This window comes from Petaurus breviceps, unplaced genomic scaffold, assembly GCF_028583685.1.
Source record: "Petaurus breviceps papuanus isolate PSGF00001 unplaced genomic scaffold, PetGlider_PUasm1.0 175, whole genome shotgun sequence".
NCBI lineage: Eukaryota > Metazoa > Chordata > Mammalia > Diprotodontia > Petauridae > Petaurus > Petaurus breviceps.
The window spans coordinates 24,568,780-24,586,143 of record NW_027185764.1 but is presented as its reverse complement, the minus strand read 5'-3'; the positions used below and the strand labels follow the sequence as shown (position 1 = coordinate 24,586,143).

Below are 17,364 nucleotides of genomic sequence, written 5' to 3'. Positions count from 1 at the left end.
TTCCTTGAGAGCAGTTGAGCCTCAGTATAAACTGAGGCAGTGAGATAGAAAGCATAATTGTAGTGGTCACTTAAGACCACACTTATTGAGCTGTGTGAGTGATGCATTTATTTCTTTAGTGATTTTTGATGGAGTAGGTTTTTTTGGATTGCTTTTTAGGAGGCAGTGAGGGTTAAGTGACTTGCCCAGGTTCACACAGCTATTAAGTGTCTGAGGTTTTACTAACTCCAGGGCTAGTGCTCTATCCACTGTACCACCTAGCTGCCCCCTCCTTTAGTGATTTTTATATAGTTTGTGAAGAAACAGGCCTTAAGCCCTTAGATGCTTAAGATCATGAAGGGAGACAGATTATCCAACCAATAACCTAATTTACCCATTTAAAAACTAAGTTACTGAATACTTAGAAACTCTGTATAGGAGATCAGAGATCATAGGAATTAGAATTGGCCAGGAACATTAGAGATCCTCTAATTCTCTCATTTTACAGATAAGAAAATCTAAGACCTAGAAAGGACAGCCCAAGGTCACAAAGCAGGTAACTAACTAGTCAAGCTGGGATTTGAATATATATATATAATGCTGCACATGTGGATAAGTCTGGGTATGTTAAAAATAAAAATTTCACCATTTATTATTATAAAAGTTTAAGGGGCACATGATTTTTTTGAAATTCTTTCCTTTGTCTTCATAATTTTTTTCTTTCTTTGTTTCTTCTTGCAAACCTTAAGTGTCCCTTTTACCTGAGTCAACCACAGGATAATGTTCGGTGAATCCAGAATTTATTTTCTACTTCTTTTCCTGATGGGCCATTCAGTGGCAGCTTTGAAATCTCCAAATTCTAGGCAAGGTAAGTCCTGGAAGAGAAGTGATTTTCCATGCATTGAAAACATTCTCTGGAATGTATTATAATAACTTTAGATCAATTTAGGTACATGATATTCTAAGATGGGGGAGAAGTTTGTGTCTAGCCAGGTAGATATGCTTCAAGTTATTCTAAGTGCCTCATCCTATGTACAGGTTGGTATTTATGGTGATTCATCAAGAATTACCCTCATATGTCACTTCTTGCCCTTCACTTATGGTATTCTTATATTTTAGAAGATTGAATAATCTAAGTTTAGTTACAATGCTCACTGAATTTTTTTTTAAACAGAGTTGCATCCATTATTGCAGAAAATGGCAGTGAGTATTCAATCTTCTTTTAATCAAAATTCCTTCTACCATAACACACTAACATTGGGGGATAATACTTGACTTTATCTCTTGTGCCTTCTAGGAAGAAATAATAGAGGGAAGATATCTGAATGGTAATATATGTTCCATGGGATCTTACTTGCTTCTCATTATGGTTTTAAGCATAATTGCAACATTGATCTCTCTGTGGTAATTCAGTTTTAAGCTGCCTTTCTGTTTTATTTCCCCATGCAGCTCTTCTGGATTTGATCCAGTTTCAGAGGTAATACGAAGAATACAAGGTTCTGTACATTCCAGAACGTTCCTCTAAGAACTGTAGGTTTGGGAGAGAAGGATGAGGTTGGTGCAGGGTTAATGCCTTTCATAGGATGTGGAATATCATGGGAGCTTAATACATTTTTAATAGTCACAAAATAGGATCATAAACTTAAGGCTGTAATAAACCCCCCAAACAAGATTTCCCTTAAATTGTAAGGCTTTCATCCTAATTTTGGTAGATTATTAATGGTATTTTACTACTAACTTATTTATTTTCATTGCCCATATTCTTCACATTCCTTTTTCTCATTAACTCAGGCAATCAGTAATTGACCACAACAGACTCTTTGACCTGTGTCTTCTCTCTGTTTCCAATTAAAGTTCCAATGTGTGGACCTCGGACCTGTCCCAAAGACTCATGACCTATTTCCATTCACGAAACGTTGCCTTTACTGTGAGCAGTCTTCAGGTTTGTGTGTTCTCACCTTCAAGGCATAGCCATTTCACTGAACTCATTTCTTTGTCCTGGATTCTCAAAGTTTTGTAGCTGCTGCCACTGTTAAAATTATCTCCTACACTCTCAGGCTGGCTTCCCACAGCCTCAGGAAAATTCTTCTAGAATTGTCAGCAAGCATTGATTAATCACCTACTATGTATCAAGCATTTTGCCAAGCTGTAGGGATACAAATGCAGAAGTGAGACAATCTCTTTTCTCAAGAAATTTACATTCTAATTGGTAAATACGACACATAGAACCTCCTCTCTGCTGACCTTTTTCTACAATGATCCAAATGTGTCTAGGGAGAAATAGTAGCTAAACTTAGGGAGGATCTTCTGGGAGTTTCCTTTGAGAGTAGTATTTCTGATTAGATGGGTAAAATATACTCTGGTAAATATAGATAAAAAAGAAGTGAGGTGTTAGATGTGGCTTTTTTTGTAGTTATTATGTGCATGTGTTTTCCTGTGGGTTTAGATGGTAAACTCTAAGGCATGGGAACATGTTTGCTATTTCCTTTGTATTCATCCTATGGGGAGGGGGGAAAGAGGGTTGGCCTGAAAGAGGGGTTGTTGGAAGGGCAATATTTTCTATGTTTGTGTCGACTGATTTTGACATTTGTGAGTAGTAGCACAGCTAGCTTTCTTGGCTGTTGTCAACGTATCAGTAGGAAGGAATTGAGAAACCTTTGCAATACAAGCTTCCCTCCCCAGAAAGCACAGGAAGAATGAGGTGCCCTACCTAAGCAAGATTAAAAACAGTCTCCAAGAAGTACCCACATCAACTAGAAAGACCATAGTATCCCTGCTTCCTTGTTCCAAGGAAAAGGGATCCATGTTTGCTCTCTCTGGCTCCCTGCATCTCTTGTTGGGGTCATATGAGGGGTTATGAGACAGACACTTCTAAGCTAGCCCTGATTCTAAGCCCTGCGGTGCTTGGCAGGCCTCAATGGCTTTGTGCTTTCTTTAAATGTAGGCCTCTAGGGAAACTGAAAAGCATGGCGACTAGCCAAACAATCTGAAAGGCATCCTTGCATCCGTCCTGGGTCAATTTGCTTTTATCCCCGTCATTCTCAGGCTACCATGGAAAATTACCTGGAGAACCTTCTGTACCAGCCCCAGAAGCTGCTGGCAGATTTCCGACAGACTGATGACCAGCAATTCCGGACTGCCATGAAATGCCTCTTTGAAGATAAAAAGAGCCGATTGGTAAGAGGGTCCTAGTGGACCTGGAGATAAAGAGGAAGTAAGTCCTTCAAACAGCTCAGTCTGCTTCAGTACCCAGGATGCTGCAGACAATCAATAAGCCTTTATATTAAGCTCCTACTATGAACCTGCCATTGTGCTCTGTGGTGGGGATACAAATACATAACTGACACAATTCCTGCCTTATCCCTTGAGGGGATAACACACAGCATCTGCCTTCTCTTTTTCCTACAGTTACTCAGGCGTATCCAAGGAGAAAAAGCTGCTGGATTTAATAAAAGGGTTTTTCCCTCTTTCTCTTGTACTCAGGAACTAAGAAAAGCACCAAGGGAGGCTTTGATAAGGAATAGAATAAGGAAAGAAAAAAAGAATGGAAACTTTACCAATTCTAGGCTCATTCTAAAGTAAATTGTGGGGGCAGCTAGGTGGTGCAGTGAATAGAGCACCAGCCCTGAAGCCAGAGGACCTGAGTTCAAATTTGATCTCAGACACTTGACATTTAACTTAACTGTGTGACCTTGGGCAAGTCACTTAACCCTAATTGCCTTGCCTTCCCCCCTCAAAAAAAAAAGTAAATTGTGAAATTATTTTCTTATAGGCAATAAGGAGTGAGAGAGTGTGAAGGTTCTTGGAACTCAGAAAGACACAGATTTTGAAAGATTTCCTATTTTGGAGGCAGGTGTTGAAGAAATTGGTCACTCAGATTTTGAAAAACATCTCTAAGATCTGTCTGACTGTACTGTAATGAAGGACAACTGAACTTTTAAACTTCACTCAGAAAGGAAAAACTGAACTTCTGAACTATGAACTTCTGAACTTACCTCAAAAACAAAGAAACAACTTTGGCAGATATACAGAATAGTGGCAGTGATACAGAATAGAATCAATGACAAAATTAGAATCAATTTGATTTTTTCAATTTCTCAACCCTTAGTCATCAATCAACAAGCATTTAATTCCCTTCTAAATACCAGACCTTATGCTAGGTGCTTGGGACACAAAGACAAAAATGAAAAAAAAAAGAACCCTCAAGGAGCTTACATTCTCTAGAAGGGAAATAAAGTGTTACAGGTTAATGGTGGCCATCCAGTGGAACGTGGGATAGGCTTTGTTCCTGGCTCCTTCTGGTGACCCCCCTCATGAAAGAGCTGTTGAAGTCTCAAGCCACATGCTCAAAAGAGAGTGGGAGCAGAAGTTTTCTTTCCCTTTAAAGTATACTGAGTGGCCCATTATTCCTTTACTAAAGAAGATGCCAGAAGGAACAGAGTAAAGACTTACTTACTTACCGCATGCTTACTCCTTGAGGTAACTCCTGTGTTACATATATTCATGAACAGTGGTGTGCTAGAGTTGATTTATACTGGCTTAAGATCCCATTATTAAATTTTCATTGTAAGTATTTACACCTTAAAACCGAGCAAATTACAAACAAGGGCTTGATTTATTGTTTTGTTGATTGTCTAGACTTTATAAAGTGATGATGAAAATATTAATAATGCAAATTAAACTTAAAAGTGTGTTTTGTGGGGAGAGCTGGTTATTAAATATTTAGCAGTACACACATGTTTAGAAAAAGGAGACCTTAGCAACTGGGGCCATCAGGAAAGGTTTCCCTTGGGACATGACATTTGATCTGAGCTTTGAAGGAAGCCAAGTATTCCAAGAAGCAGAGGTGAAGATGGAGTGCATTCCAGGCTTGTAAGAAAAAAAGCGTGGAGGTAAAAAACGAATTGTGTTAGGAACAACAAGTGGGCCAGTTTAGTTGAATTCTGTCACTCAGTCAACATTTATTAAATGCCTACTATGAGTCAGGCACTATGTTACATACTAGGTATACAAAAAGAGGAAAGAGATAAGCCTTTGCCCTCAAGGGGCTCACAAACTAATGTGAGAGACCACAAGCAAACCAATATGTGCAAACAAGGTATACACAGGATAAAGGAAATAATTACCTCAGAGAAGACACTAGAATATAGTGGAGTTGGGAAAGATTTCCGGTAAAAGATGGGATTTTAATTGGGAGTTAAAGGAAGCCAAGGAGGTTAGGAGATGGAAATAAGGAGGGAGAGCAGTCTAGGCATGGGGGACGGCCAAAGAAAATGCCTAGTTGGGAAAGAGAGTATCTTGTTCAGGGAATCGCCAGAAGGCCAGTGGAAGAGTATGTGGTCGTGGGGAGTGAGGTGTCAGAAGACTGGGATGCTAGAAGGCTTAGAATGCCAAACAAAGCATTTTGTATTTGATCTTGGAGACAAAAGGGAGCCACTGGAGTTTATTGAGTGGGGGAGGGGGACATAATCAGACTTGTGCTTTAGGAAAATCACTTCAGTGACTGGAGATTGGATTAGAGTGCAGAGAAGACAAGGCAGGCAGACTCACCTGCAGATTACTGCAGGAACTGAAGAGCGTCCTGGAAGGATGGATGTTACCCTTTATAGTAACAGAGAAGGTAGGAGGTGGGGAAGGTTCAGACAGAAAGATATTAAGTTCAGTTTTGGACATGTTGAACTTAGGATATCTATTGGACAACAGGTTTGAGGTGTCAGAAAGACAGTTGGAGATTCAAAATTGGAGGTCAGCAGAATTTGGGTATGGGTAGAGTACATGAAGGGGAATAATTGTATGATAAACCTAGAAGGCTGGATGGATCCAGGTTCTGAAGGACTTCAAATTACTCTCTTCTGTTACTCTTAAGAGTAGATGCTGGTAGAGCTGAGATATCTCTAAGCCAAGTTGCATTGATTTTCCCTGCTGTTTCCATCCCACAAAGTATTGTTTCCCAAAAGGTTCTGATCCAACTAATCAGAACATGCCAAAAAGCCAACAGGCCACCTCTATCTTTCTTCTGTTGGTTTTTGCAGGAGCTGGACGACATAGTCATTGATCTGGAGGAAATCCAGGACCGTGCCTTGCAGACACCTGGGGTGAACCGAACTCTGTTCCTCATCACCCTAGAGAAATGCTTCCTGGTCATGAGTTCCATTGAATGTGTGGATATACTAGGCCGGGTGCTAAGGGTTTCCCCTGGGAGCTTTCTCCAGCCAGAGATCATTGGTAACCTTCCCAGAAACCTTCAGGAAGATTCCTTTAAGAATTTGTGAGTGCCTTGTAGTTTTTTTCAGCTGATGGTCTTGGGAGTGAAAGAAAGATGAAGCATCTATTAAGCACTTACTATATATTTGCCAAGCACTGTGCTAAATGCTGGGGATACTAACACAAGCAAACAAGACACCTGCCCTCAAGGAGTTTACATTATAATGGAACAAGATAACACATAAAGGGAGAATATAAAAGTGTGTATGTAGGGGGGGGCAGCAATTTGGAAATGACTGGAAAGTGATTTGAAGACTTGGTACTGCAGAAAGTACAGTTATCCTTTCCACATTGGGATGGGGGGTAGGGATTTGGGGCACACACACCCCCATCTGGAAAATCTGGCAAATTTCTTGGCCCTCCTTTTGTATTAGAGAATAAGTCAGAATTTTTTTCTTTTTCTTTTATGGAGTATTTACAGTATTTTATTGTAAAACTTGGGTTAATATTACACAATACTATACATGTATTTTATACATTTCTGAATTTCTAAGCTTTTTTGTCATCTGTTGGCCTTCACATGTCATCTCTTGCTTCCATAAAACTTCTTCAAAAATTCCTATTTAATTTCTTACACCAACCAGCAATATATGGAAACCACGATGGGGAAAGTTGTGATGTGGAAGGGATAACTGTAAAGTGAATACATATTTGTCAGTGCCCAGCATGCCAGGGGCAGAGTCCAAGGCTCTGGTGAGAAAGAGATGAGTATCATGGTGAGGGAATTCAGGCTAGACAGGAGGTGTCTTTTGGAGGATAGAGGGTGAATTAGAATTGGAAGGGGTGTTGGATCTGCAATAGATTTCAGTAAAATCTTTTTTTTTTGCCTATTTTTTGGAGGGCAATTGGGGTTAAGTAACTAAGTAACTTGCCCAAGGTTACACGGCTAGTTTTTGTGTGTGTGTTAAGTGTCTGAGGCTGGATCCGAACCCAGGTCCTCCTGACTCCTGGACTGGCGCTTTACTCACTTTGCCACCTAGCCACCCCTTCAGTAAAATCTTTAAACTGAAATACAGTATAGTTTGAAGGGAAGGCTCTTGTCCATACATAGACCTTATGCTACTGACATCATCATAACCTAACATTGGAGTTCTTTTTATGGTTGTTGTCAATGTTCATTTATCAGATAGCTGAATGAGCGAGGTGTTCAAACTACAGTAGCTATGAGACAGAGAATGAACATAGTATGATTCTGATCCTCATTATCCTGGCATGATGACAGAGAAGGTGATACCTTCATGCAACCCCCTCTGTGCAAAGCATTGTCTTTTTTCACCAAGAACAAAGATGTTGATGCTGTTGAGTCACTTTTCAGTTATGTCTGACTCACTGTGACCCTATTTGAGGTTTTCTTGGCAAAGATACTGGAGTGGTTTGCTATTTCTTTCTCCAGCTCATTTTACAAATGGGGAAACTGAGGCAAACAGGATGAAGTGACTAGCCCAGGGTCACGCATTTTACTAAGTGTATGAAGCCAAATTTAACTATGGAAGAGAAGTCTTCCTGACTCCAGACCCAGCACTTTATCCATGGTCCCACCTTCAGGGAGCTTACAGTTTAGGGAAGAAGGGAAGACATAAAATGACTGCCTAAGCAAAGTTCAAACAATTCTTATTAAGGTGAAAAGAGTTAGGGGCAGCTAGGTGGCACAGTGGCCCTGGAGTCAGGAGGACCTGAGTTCAAATCCGGCCTCAGATACTTAACACAAAAACTAGCTGTGTGACCTTGGGTAAGTCACAACCCCAATTGCCCTCCAAAAAAGGAAAAAAAAGTGAAAAGAGTTTGTAAAAGTACTGAAAATCAGCTTATTTTTGTAGGGAGGCCCAACAGTTCATGAATAGGTTAATCCCCTCCAGCTCACCTGCCCACATCGATTGGTGCTTCTGGGCTTATGTTGGTGATTGAGGAGGTTAGGAATCAGAGGCTTCCAAACAGCTTCGTTTCAGGGGCCCTGTCTTTCTTAGCACGTTCCAGCTGCTTTGTGCTTTCTTTAAATAGAGGCCTGTGGGAGAAATGGAATCTTTTGACTGTTTACTTAACTAACTCAAACCTGAATTGTCTTGAATTCCAAACTAGGAGAGCTGAATAAATGAAGTTTCATTGCACTTAGAATGTTTTTTGTGATGAGAGGACATAGAGGAGAACGAATTTCTACCACAGTGTCCTGCCCAGAGTAGGGGCTCAGGAACTATTTCTTGATGATTTCAGTTCTAGGCAAAATTACAAAGTAGGTATAATTAATCTAGAACTCATAGAACATGATAGCTCTCATGGATCTTAAAGATTATCTTGTCCAACCATGTCAGCTCCCTGCCCCATTTTACAAGTGAGGGAAACTGAGGCCCAGAATGGTGAAGTAATTTGTTCATGGTCACCTAGCTAGCAAGTGAGGGAACTTGGATCTGAAGCCAGCTCTTGACTTATTCCAGCTTTTTTCTACATTGATTCTTGTGTTTCCCTCCCTGATTCCTCCTTAGGTGGTCAATGCCTAAATCTCTCCCCTCTAGTTAAAGCCTAATTTCAGTAAAGGATCTGAAACTCATTTACATTGAAGGAATAAATAACTAATAATGGTTTAAAGTGTTCCTCTAGAGGAGAAAAATGGATTCTTTCTGTTGAGGCTGATTTTTATATTTGCTACCCTTCTGAGTTTCCCATATTTGTTTGCATACCTGCTCTCTTCTCCCTTTAAGATATCGTATGACCTTGGGCAAGTCATTTTCCCTCTGAGTCTCGGTTTCTTTAACAGTATGAAAAGGGAATTGGACTAGCTTATTGCTAAGGTCCCTTTCTGTTCAATGAACCCATGTAGACAGTCAGTCAGTGAATAAAAATTTATTAAGAGCCTGTCTGCCATGTGCCAGGCACTATACTAAGAGCTGGGGTTACAAAGAAAGACAGAAGATAGGCCTTGCCCTTATGGAGCTTATAATCTTTGTGTGTGTGTGTGTGTGTGTGTGTGTGTGTGTGTGTGTGTGTGTATGGTTTGCTTTCATTTATTTCCCTGCATTTTTCCGTCTTATTAATTCTTTGCTTCTCTGTACTAATTAACATTTTGGGGGGACTATATGTTTAATTTTTGTTTTTTCTCAATTACACATAAACATTTCAAATATTTATTTTTTAATATTTTGAGGTCCAAGTTCCCTCCTTCCCCTCTCCTTCCTTGAGAAGGTGAGCAGTTTGATATAGATCATACATATACACTCATGCAAAACATTTCCATGTTAGCCATGTAGCAAAAGAAAACACAGATTTAAAAAAAGACTAATAAAGAAAAATTTTAAAAGGCTTCAATATACTTTCAGATTCTATCAGTTATTTCTCTGGAGTTGGATAGCATTTTTCATCATAAGAAGGAGCTAGCTTATAATCTAATTATAATAACAATAATTATTATAATTAATAATCTGATAATAATAATTAATAAATCTAATTAATAATAAAATATAATGCATAAAAAAGGGGTGAGGGAAGGGAGGATACTTGGTATGGGGGGTCATGATAAAATCCTGTAGTCATATGGAAAATGATGAGATGGTTGCCCTGGGCACAGTCCTGAAATGGAGGATCTTCAAGGAGCTCTCCAAAATGCAATATCCGCTCTCTACTCTTTCTCATCAGAAAGAGAGAGGGGGCTTAAGGGGTACTGAGGAGAGTATGAGTTTCAGAACTGATGTGACCCTGCAGGATCATGGATTTCTAGACATTATGGTGATGATGTTTTCTTTCCCTAGTTGACATTTATCTTGGTTGTTTAGGTCCTCCATGTTTAAAGATCTCTATGACAAAATCTCTGCTCATTCACAAAGGGCACTCTACTCCTGGATGACTCAAATTTTACAGAAATCTGCCAACTCAACTGGTAAGACCAAAAGTCTACGAACATCGCCATGGGGTTTGCCTTTATGTTAGAAAGAGGGAAAGCTTTCTAAATACCAGCTTATGCCCTCTGTGGAAGGGAGAGGAAAAAAAATACTTGCTTAAATCTTCTTTGTTTGCATTAGCTATCAAAAGTCAAGACCCAAGCCTTTTCATACTTTTTTTTTTGTACTTTTCATTATAAATCAGAAATAATGGTACCATTTCTACCAGTGATTAAGGGAACAAAATTCTCGATAGTTAATAAGTACATTCAGAAGGTGTAGGTGTCTGCTAGGGGAAAAATGTCATAGCTAATGTATCATTTGTAAATTAATTAAATCCTTCTTATAACCTGAACTGCTTTAGAGAAGGTGGGTGTGAACAGCTTTTCTCATTGCTGACAACTCATTTTCTGTCTAAACCAGAAATTCCAAAACTTCTTGGAATTATGATACTTAATTGCCTTTGATTTCAGGAGATCGTGACACTTTCCTTTTAAAAGTTTTTCAGGGAACATGTTTTATCTTCAACCAAAGTTATGGGGTTTTTGAGTCCTGTTTCTGCCACCTATAAGCTGTGTAACAGTGGACAAATCATTTTTCCTTTCTGAGTCTCAGTTTCCTCATCTATAAGGTGGGAATATTAATAGTTTCACTGCCTATCTCAAAGGGTCATTGTAATAGTAAAATGAGGAAATAGATATAAAATGTTCTGTAATTGTAAAATACAATATAGATGTATATATGTGTCACTATTATTTATTATTATTATTTTTTAACATCCTGAGATAAGTGGAGATCCCTTAGAGAGTCACAAAACTGGTCTCTATGAAGACAACCTAGTGATGATGTCAATTCCGATTAATGAGTAGTTTTCTTTGGTTGCATAGGCAGCAACAGGTGGAATCTGGGACCCTGAAGGAATCTACTGGTCAGAATTTCAGGATACTCAGTTACAATTTAGTACCTTGATGAGTCAGAAGAAACAATTTTCTTGGTGAGCTCTAGTCTTCCAAGCAGATGAATATCTCTCTAAAATCTAAATGATGATCAGCTAATTAATTTCTTCCTTACTAGAAGGGTCAGGTTCAAGAACCTTTGCTCCTAGGGTTTCGTAAGAGCACTTATTGTGAGTGAGACATCCTATATTCACAGACATCCTAACATTAACTTCACCAAGTTTTCAGATGCCCTTACCTGAGAGAACATGCTGATACAGAAATATCCATGTGGTGATATATTACTTTTCCTTTAAATGTCTATAAATTTAATAATAAATTGTAAAATACCTTAGGGTCACCTAGTCCAATTCCCTTGTTTGGTTCATGAAGCTCCAGTATTCCATTGCAGATGAGTGTGGCTCATAACACTAAAAGGGTCTAGAAATGCAGAATTGAAATTCCCTGAAGTGTTGAAAACCTATCATTAACTTTACCTATGGTAATGCTTTCCCAGAACATTTGACCTAGATTTTGTTGTTATTGATAAGTCATTTTCAGTTATGGCTGACTCTTCATGGCTTCATGGCAAAGATACTGGAGAGGTTTTCCATTTCCTTCTCCAGCTCATTTTACAGATGAAGAAACTGAGGCAAACAGCGTTAAGCAACTTGCTCAGGGTCACATAGCTACTAAGCCAGATTTGAACTCAGGAAGATGAATTTTCCCAACTCCAGGTCCAGCACTCTATCTACTATACCATTTAGCTGTACCTAGAAGGGACCTTCAAAAACATCTTATCTAATTCCTTATTTTAGAGAAGAAAAACTGAGGCCCAAAGAAAGGAGGTGGTAACTTGTTGCATAGTTAAGTGGCAGAACTGGGACTTAAACCCTTATCACTCCAAGGGCAATGCTCTTCAACTGTGGCTCACTAACCCCTGCTGATTTACATCTAGTAGACTCTTAGTAGATTTTAATTGAATACATTATTGGCAGCAAAGATGTCTGTGAATATTCCAAAGCTGTGTGAATATTTTTAGTGTTTTCTTTTACTGAGCAGATGACTCTGTGTCATGGGTTAGTGCGGAAAATCTATGGATTTTGGGAAGATACATGGTTCACCTCCCATTTGAAGAAATTACAAAAATTAGTCCTGTTGAGGTAAGTGTAAAATTCCATTCATGATCTCATACCCATTTCAATTGTAGTGAGAAGTGCTCTAACCCCCTCAGTTCTCTATCATTAGTAGATTTAGAATGAAAGCTACCCTGGAATTGACCTTGTTGAATCCCCTTATTTTATAGATGAGGAAGAATGGATGTATAGAGGTTAAGTGTCTTGACCAAGGTCACTCAAATACTAAGCACTTAAACCCAAAAGAGGCATCATGAGAATGTAGAAATAGCAATCAATGAACATTTATTAAGTACTTACTATGTGTCAGGCATTGTACTAAGTGCTGGGGAGACATAAGAGGCAAAGGATAGTCCCTGCACTCAAGGAGCTTACAGTCTAATGGGGGAGACAACATACAAGCAAATATATACAAAGCACGCTATATACAGGATAAATAGGAAGTAATTATCAGAGGGAAGGCACTGGAATTAAGAGGGGCTAGGGAAGGCTTCCAGAAAGTGGGATTTTTATCCAGGAGGGTCAGTCGTCAAGAGCGGAAGAGGGAGAGTATGCCAGCGATATCCTGCTTCTAACATTTACTTGACATATGGCCATAGGCAAATTACTTAACCCCTCCAAGCTTCAGTTTCCTCAGCTGAAAATGGGAATAGTAATTCTTGTTCATATTTCCCTTTTTTGGGTTGTTGTGATGATCTAATGAGATAGTGTGGTTAAGGGATTTTGTGAGTGATAAATAGGCATTATATAAATGTCAGCAGTTATTATTAATATCATCATTGTTGTTATTATGGCATTTGGAGCCTCATGACCTGCTTTCTAATCTCTGTCCCTTAGATTGGACTGTTCATCAGCTATGACAATGCTACCAAGCAGCTGGATACAGTTTATGACATCACACCAAAACTGGCCCATGCTTTCCTGGAAAGGATCAACTCTTCTAGCTTTGATATGAGGAATACCTCTACCATTCACAGGTAAGAACTAACACTTTTCTAATTCTCTGAAAGTACCACTATTGCGGCCAGCCCAGTTGGTGGGCTAGCAAGCGGTGAGAATAACGAGACGGGGGTATAATCAATAGTCTGTTTATTACAGGATCATTTCATACAGAGCCAAAGATGCAAGGGGCTCACAGAGTTTACATGTCCCCCCAAAAGAATGTAGACACCCCAAAAGAAGGTAGACAATGTACAAGGACCCTCCCTTAATCTTGTTTACTATTTACCCTTGCTTCAGGTTAGTTATTTATTAGGGTAATGTTCTAGGACCATATCCAGAGGCATAAGCAAAGAAAAAGATTACACGCCCTCTTGCTTATCTACTCTGTACCTTGCAGGTAACTGTATAGAGCAGAGGAATATTCCTTTAGCTGGGCCAAGGGACCCCAAAAGTTCTCTACATCCAAACAAGGTTATACATCCTCCTGCTTATCTGCCCTGTAACCTTTCAGGTAATAATATAGGGGAGGGGAGCATTTCATTAGTGGAGCCGGGGGACTCCTGAAAGTTCTCTATATCCCACCTCCTCACAAATAGTCTATAAGCACAAGACAACATTTTCTTTGTAAATAAGTGTTCTTTTTTTCTGGCAAAAAGGGAACAATTGTAGCTTTATTCTTTTAATTTGCCCACAGAATATTGTTCTGGTGAAGGATGCTATCATTTTCTCCCTCCCCTTCCCCAAGCATTGCTTTTTGGAAGGGATATGAAGGAGATGAAGTTTGCTAGAAGAAATATGACTGTGTCAAGAAAAGAAACAGCAAGAACAAACAAACAAAAACACTTGAATGCTATATAATTGTAATGACCAAGGTTGGTCCTGGAAAAAAATAAAGAAAATGCATCCTCCTCTCCTCTTTCCAGGGGTTGGAGAATATTGAGACAGAATGTGGTTTGTACTGTCAGTTACAATTGATGTTTGGTTTTGCCGAACTACATTTCCCCCTCCTTTCTTTGTTACAATGAAAGCTTGTTAAGCAAGGGAGGGGAAGAATACATTTAGAAATGAAGGTGATATAAAAACCAAAGATGTCAATAAGGATAAGATCATTTATCCATTCATTCATTCAATTATTTGTTTGCTTATCCATTCATTTATTCATTTGTTTATTTATTGGAGGGAGAGAGAGAGAAGGAGAGAAAGAGAGGGGGGGGAGTGAGGCAGGGAAAGGAGGAGGAGGAGGAAGAGGAGGAGAGAGAGAGAGAGAGAGAGAGAGAGAGAGAGAGAGAGAGAGAGAGAGAGAGAGAGAGAGAGAGAGAGAGAGAGAGAGAGAGAGGGAGAGAGGGAGAGAGGGATGGAGGGAGGTAGAGAGGGAGAGGAGAGAGCTCTAATTTATTTGAATGTCAAAACCCCTGGGTTCTAGTCCTGACTGCCAATAGCTGACTATGTAACCTTCAGTCATTTACTTAACCTGTCTGGGTTTTAGTTTCCTTATCTGTAAAATGAAAGGATTGGGCTAGATCAAAAGTTCTTAACTTTTTGGGGGTGATGGACCCCTTTGGCAGTCAAATTAAGTCTATGAACCCTTTTTCAAAATAACATTTTTAAACGTATGAAATAAATACATGGGATTATAAAGTAAACCAATTGTATTGAAATACAGTTATCTCTCTATCTCTGTGTATATATATATATATATATATATATATGTTATTATTATTATTTTAAAGTTCATGGACCTCAGGTTAAGAACTTCTGAACTAGCTGATCACTAAAGTTCCTTCCATAATGAAAACTTTATGAGCTGTTTTCAGCATGGCCCAGTGAACTCATTTCATGTCAGAGAATTCAGAAGTTATATACCCAGAATGTGTATAATAGAGAGGTCAAGTGCTGGGCACAGTGGCCATCTGATTGACCAGACTAATAAGACCTGTTGGTTGCTATTCTTGGAGTCAGGAACTCACAAGTGATAACAGCAGCTTCTACTATCCCTGTAATCTAAGGAATGATCTTTGGCAAGTCACTGGAGCTGAATCCCTCAGCTTAGCTATAGATTTGGAAAGATTAACCCTTCATTGCGCTCAGGAGAATTGCTTTGAGGGCAGGGCCTTGTTCCCATTTATTCTTTTATATCTTCTCTGGAGTTTAGATTCTGCTGCTGAAAAATACAGCAAACTCAATTATCTGTTTTAAGTTGGAGAAGCAATGGCATGTAAACAACCCTAAAAGCGGGGATGGGGTGGGGTGGAGGGGGAGGGTATATAGATCTTTAAAGCATTTATTAAGGTGTTGTTTTTTTTTATCTTTTTGGAGGGGGAAGGCAGGGCAATTGGGGTTAAGTGACTTGCCCAAGGTCACATGGCTAGTAAGTGTTAAGTGTCTGAGGTCAAATTTGAACTCAGATCCTCTTGACTCCAGGGCCAGTGCTCTATCCACTGCACCACCTAGCTGCCCCCCATTTATTAAATTTTAATGGAATTAGGAAGTGTCTGTGGGTAGGGAGGAAGGTGATGAGACTTTAGGAAGTACTTTGGAGACCTGGTTCCCAGAAAAATAAGGGAAAACCTTCATCAATTAAAGGGGGTGGAATCTAAGTTTCTGGTGAGCTGGAGATGGTCACATAGTAGGGCCATAGCAAGGAGACCACATGTGACCTCCAGGTTATTTGTGCCTCTAGTTGAACTCTGGTTTTCATTTTTGTGTGTATGAGATTTTTTTCTTCCCTCAGCAAATTTATCTTTCCAAGTATCTGGCTTGGTCTCTTTATACTACTCGGTACTTCCTGAATACATATTGACTGAAGGTGGGAAGAAGGAACTCCAGGTGACAGATTCAACAGACCTATTAATAAAATTTTGCCGAGATAATCTACAAAATGGATAACTTCCTTGTGGACCATAGAGAGTTATACTGTAATTGAGCTATTAAACATGATGAACTGCCTCCTGTTTCCTGTGTCACTTTGATTCTTTTGGATTGCTGGCCAACCCACTCTCATTTTCTTACCTAGGTTGGGGCTGCTTGTTTGTTTCTATGGTGACCTGGAGGAGCTGGAAGCCACAGTAGCCCAAGTCTTACTGCATCAAATGATCAAGTGCAGCCAACTTAGAGGCTTCCAGGCTGATGTTCAGAAGGTGAAGAAGACTGACTCTCCCCACTTCTGGCCTGTGATATCTTGTGTTTCAAACTGGTAGGGATAGGGAAGACTCAGAAGACTTTGGCTGATTAAGAAAGGGCAGGATCTGTTTTTGGAGGGAGCAGGGAGGGCTGGCTTGTGAGGAACCTGGGACTTGGAAGGATAGAAATACTGGGTTCGAGTAAGAGAATATAAGCCAGGACTCCAAACCAAGAAGAATATAGGTGAGGGGATGCAGTCATGATGGGAATCAGGAGGTTGGATCAGGGGAGTCATAAAGGGGATTCAGAGCATGGGGGGAGGCAGAGCTGAAGATGAGAAACAGAACACAGGAGAATTACTCAAATCATGACTTTAGGCTGTAGGTTCTAGGAATACCTTTGACCACTCTGCATGCCCACCATTTAGCTGTGGTCATTCTTATGCCTATAAGAAGCCGCTTGCCCAATCCTCTGCATATGTTGATGGTGGGGTCCAGGCACCTTGTCTCTTGTACAGAATCAGATGTACGGTGCCCTCCAGCAATATTTGTCTCTCTTTATCTCCCATTCCCTTCTTTCCACTTTAGCTTTCTCCCTCTCTCTTCTCCCCCCTCATTCCCTCTTTGCCTTTCTTCTTTCCAATTCAGTTCAATCAAATAAACATTTATCAAGCACCTGTAATACAGTGTACAAGTTACTGTGCTCAGTGATGAGGACACAAAAACTAAAAACAAAAAATGTTAAATATCCCAGAGGTGTGCTGGTATTCTGGGGGAAAATAGTGTATTTTTAAGTTTAATCTGTATTATTGCTATTTCTCCATTCCTTTTTTTTTGGAGGGGGGAAGGCAATTGGGGTTAAGTGACTTGCCCAAGGTCACACAGCTAGTAAGCTTCAAGTATCTGAGGCTGGATTTGAACTCAAGTTCTCCTGACTTCAGGGCCCTTGCTCTATTCACTGCACCAGCCCTGATATGTAGTATTTGCCCATTTCCGAGGTGGAAAGGCTCACACTAAAAATTTACTAATCTGCTCTGGTACGTGGGAGCAGGCTTCAGAATACCCCTGTAATCATTCCTACCTTCACAGGCCTTATGTCCTACTGGGAGGGCTATGACATTTA

At 39.8% G+C, this 17,364-nt stretch overlaps 1 protein-coding gene across 1 annotated transcript in view; it reads left to right on the top strand.

Moving 5' to 3' along the window:
• The first annotated feature begins 731 nt into the window (after positions 1 to 731).
• The window catches only part of OTOA (otoancorin), an 82,349-nt gene continuing 65,716 nt past the window's right edge, over positions 732 to 17,364 (top strand). Inside the window, exons 1-11 of the mRNA XM_069084938.1 lie at positions 732 to 847; positions 1,154 to 1,182; positions 1,277 to 1,307; positions 1,429 to 1,456; positions 1,834 to 1,921; positions 3,025 to 3,156; positions 6,012 to 6,247; positions 10,005 to 10,108; positions 12,107 to 12,207; positions 13,018 to 13,157; positions 16,136 to 16,259. Coding sequence (XP_068941039.1) covers positions 760 to 847; positions 1,154 to 1,182; positions 1,277 to 1,307; positions 1,429 to 1,456; positions 1,834 to 1,921; positions 3,025 to 3,156; positions 6,012 to 6,247; positions 10,005 to 10,108; positions 12,107 to 12,207; positions 13,018 to 13,157; positions 16,136 to 16,259 — 1,101 coding nt within the window. The 5' untranslated portion in view covers positions 732 to 759. The remainder of the gene's footprint in view (positions 848 to 1,153; positions 1,183 to 1,276; positions 1,308 to 1,428; positions 1,457 to 1,833; positions 1,922 to 3,024; positions 3,157 to 6,011; positions 6,248 to 10,004; positions 10,109 to 12,106; positions 12,208 to 13,017; positions 13,158 to 16,135; positions 16,260 to 17,364) is intronic.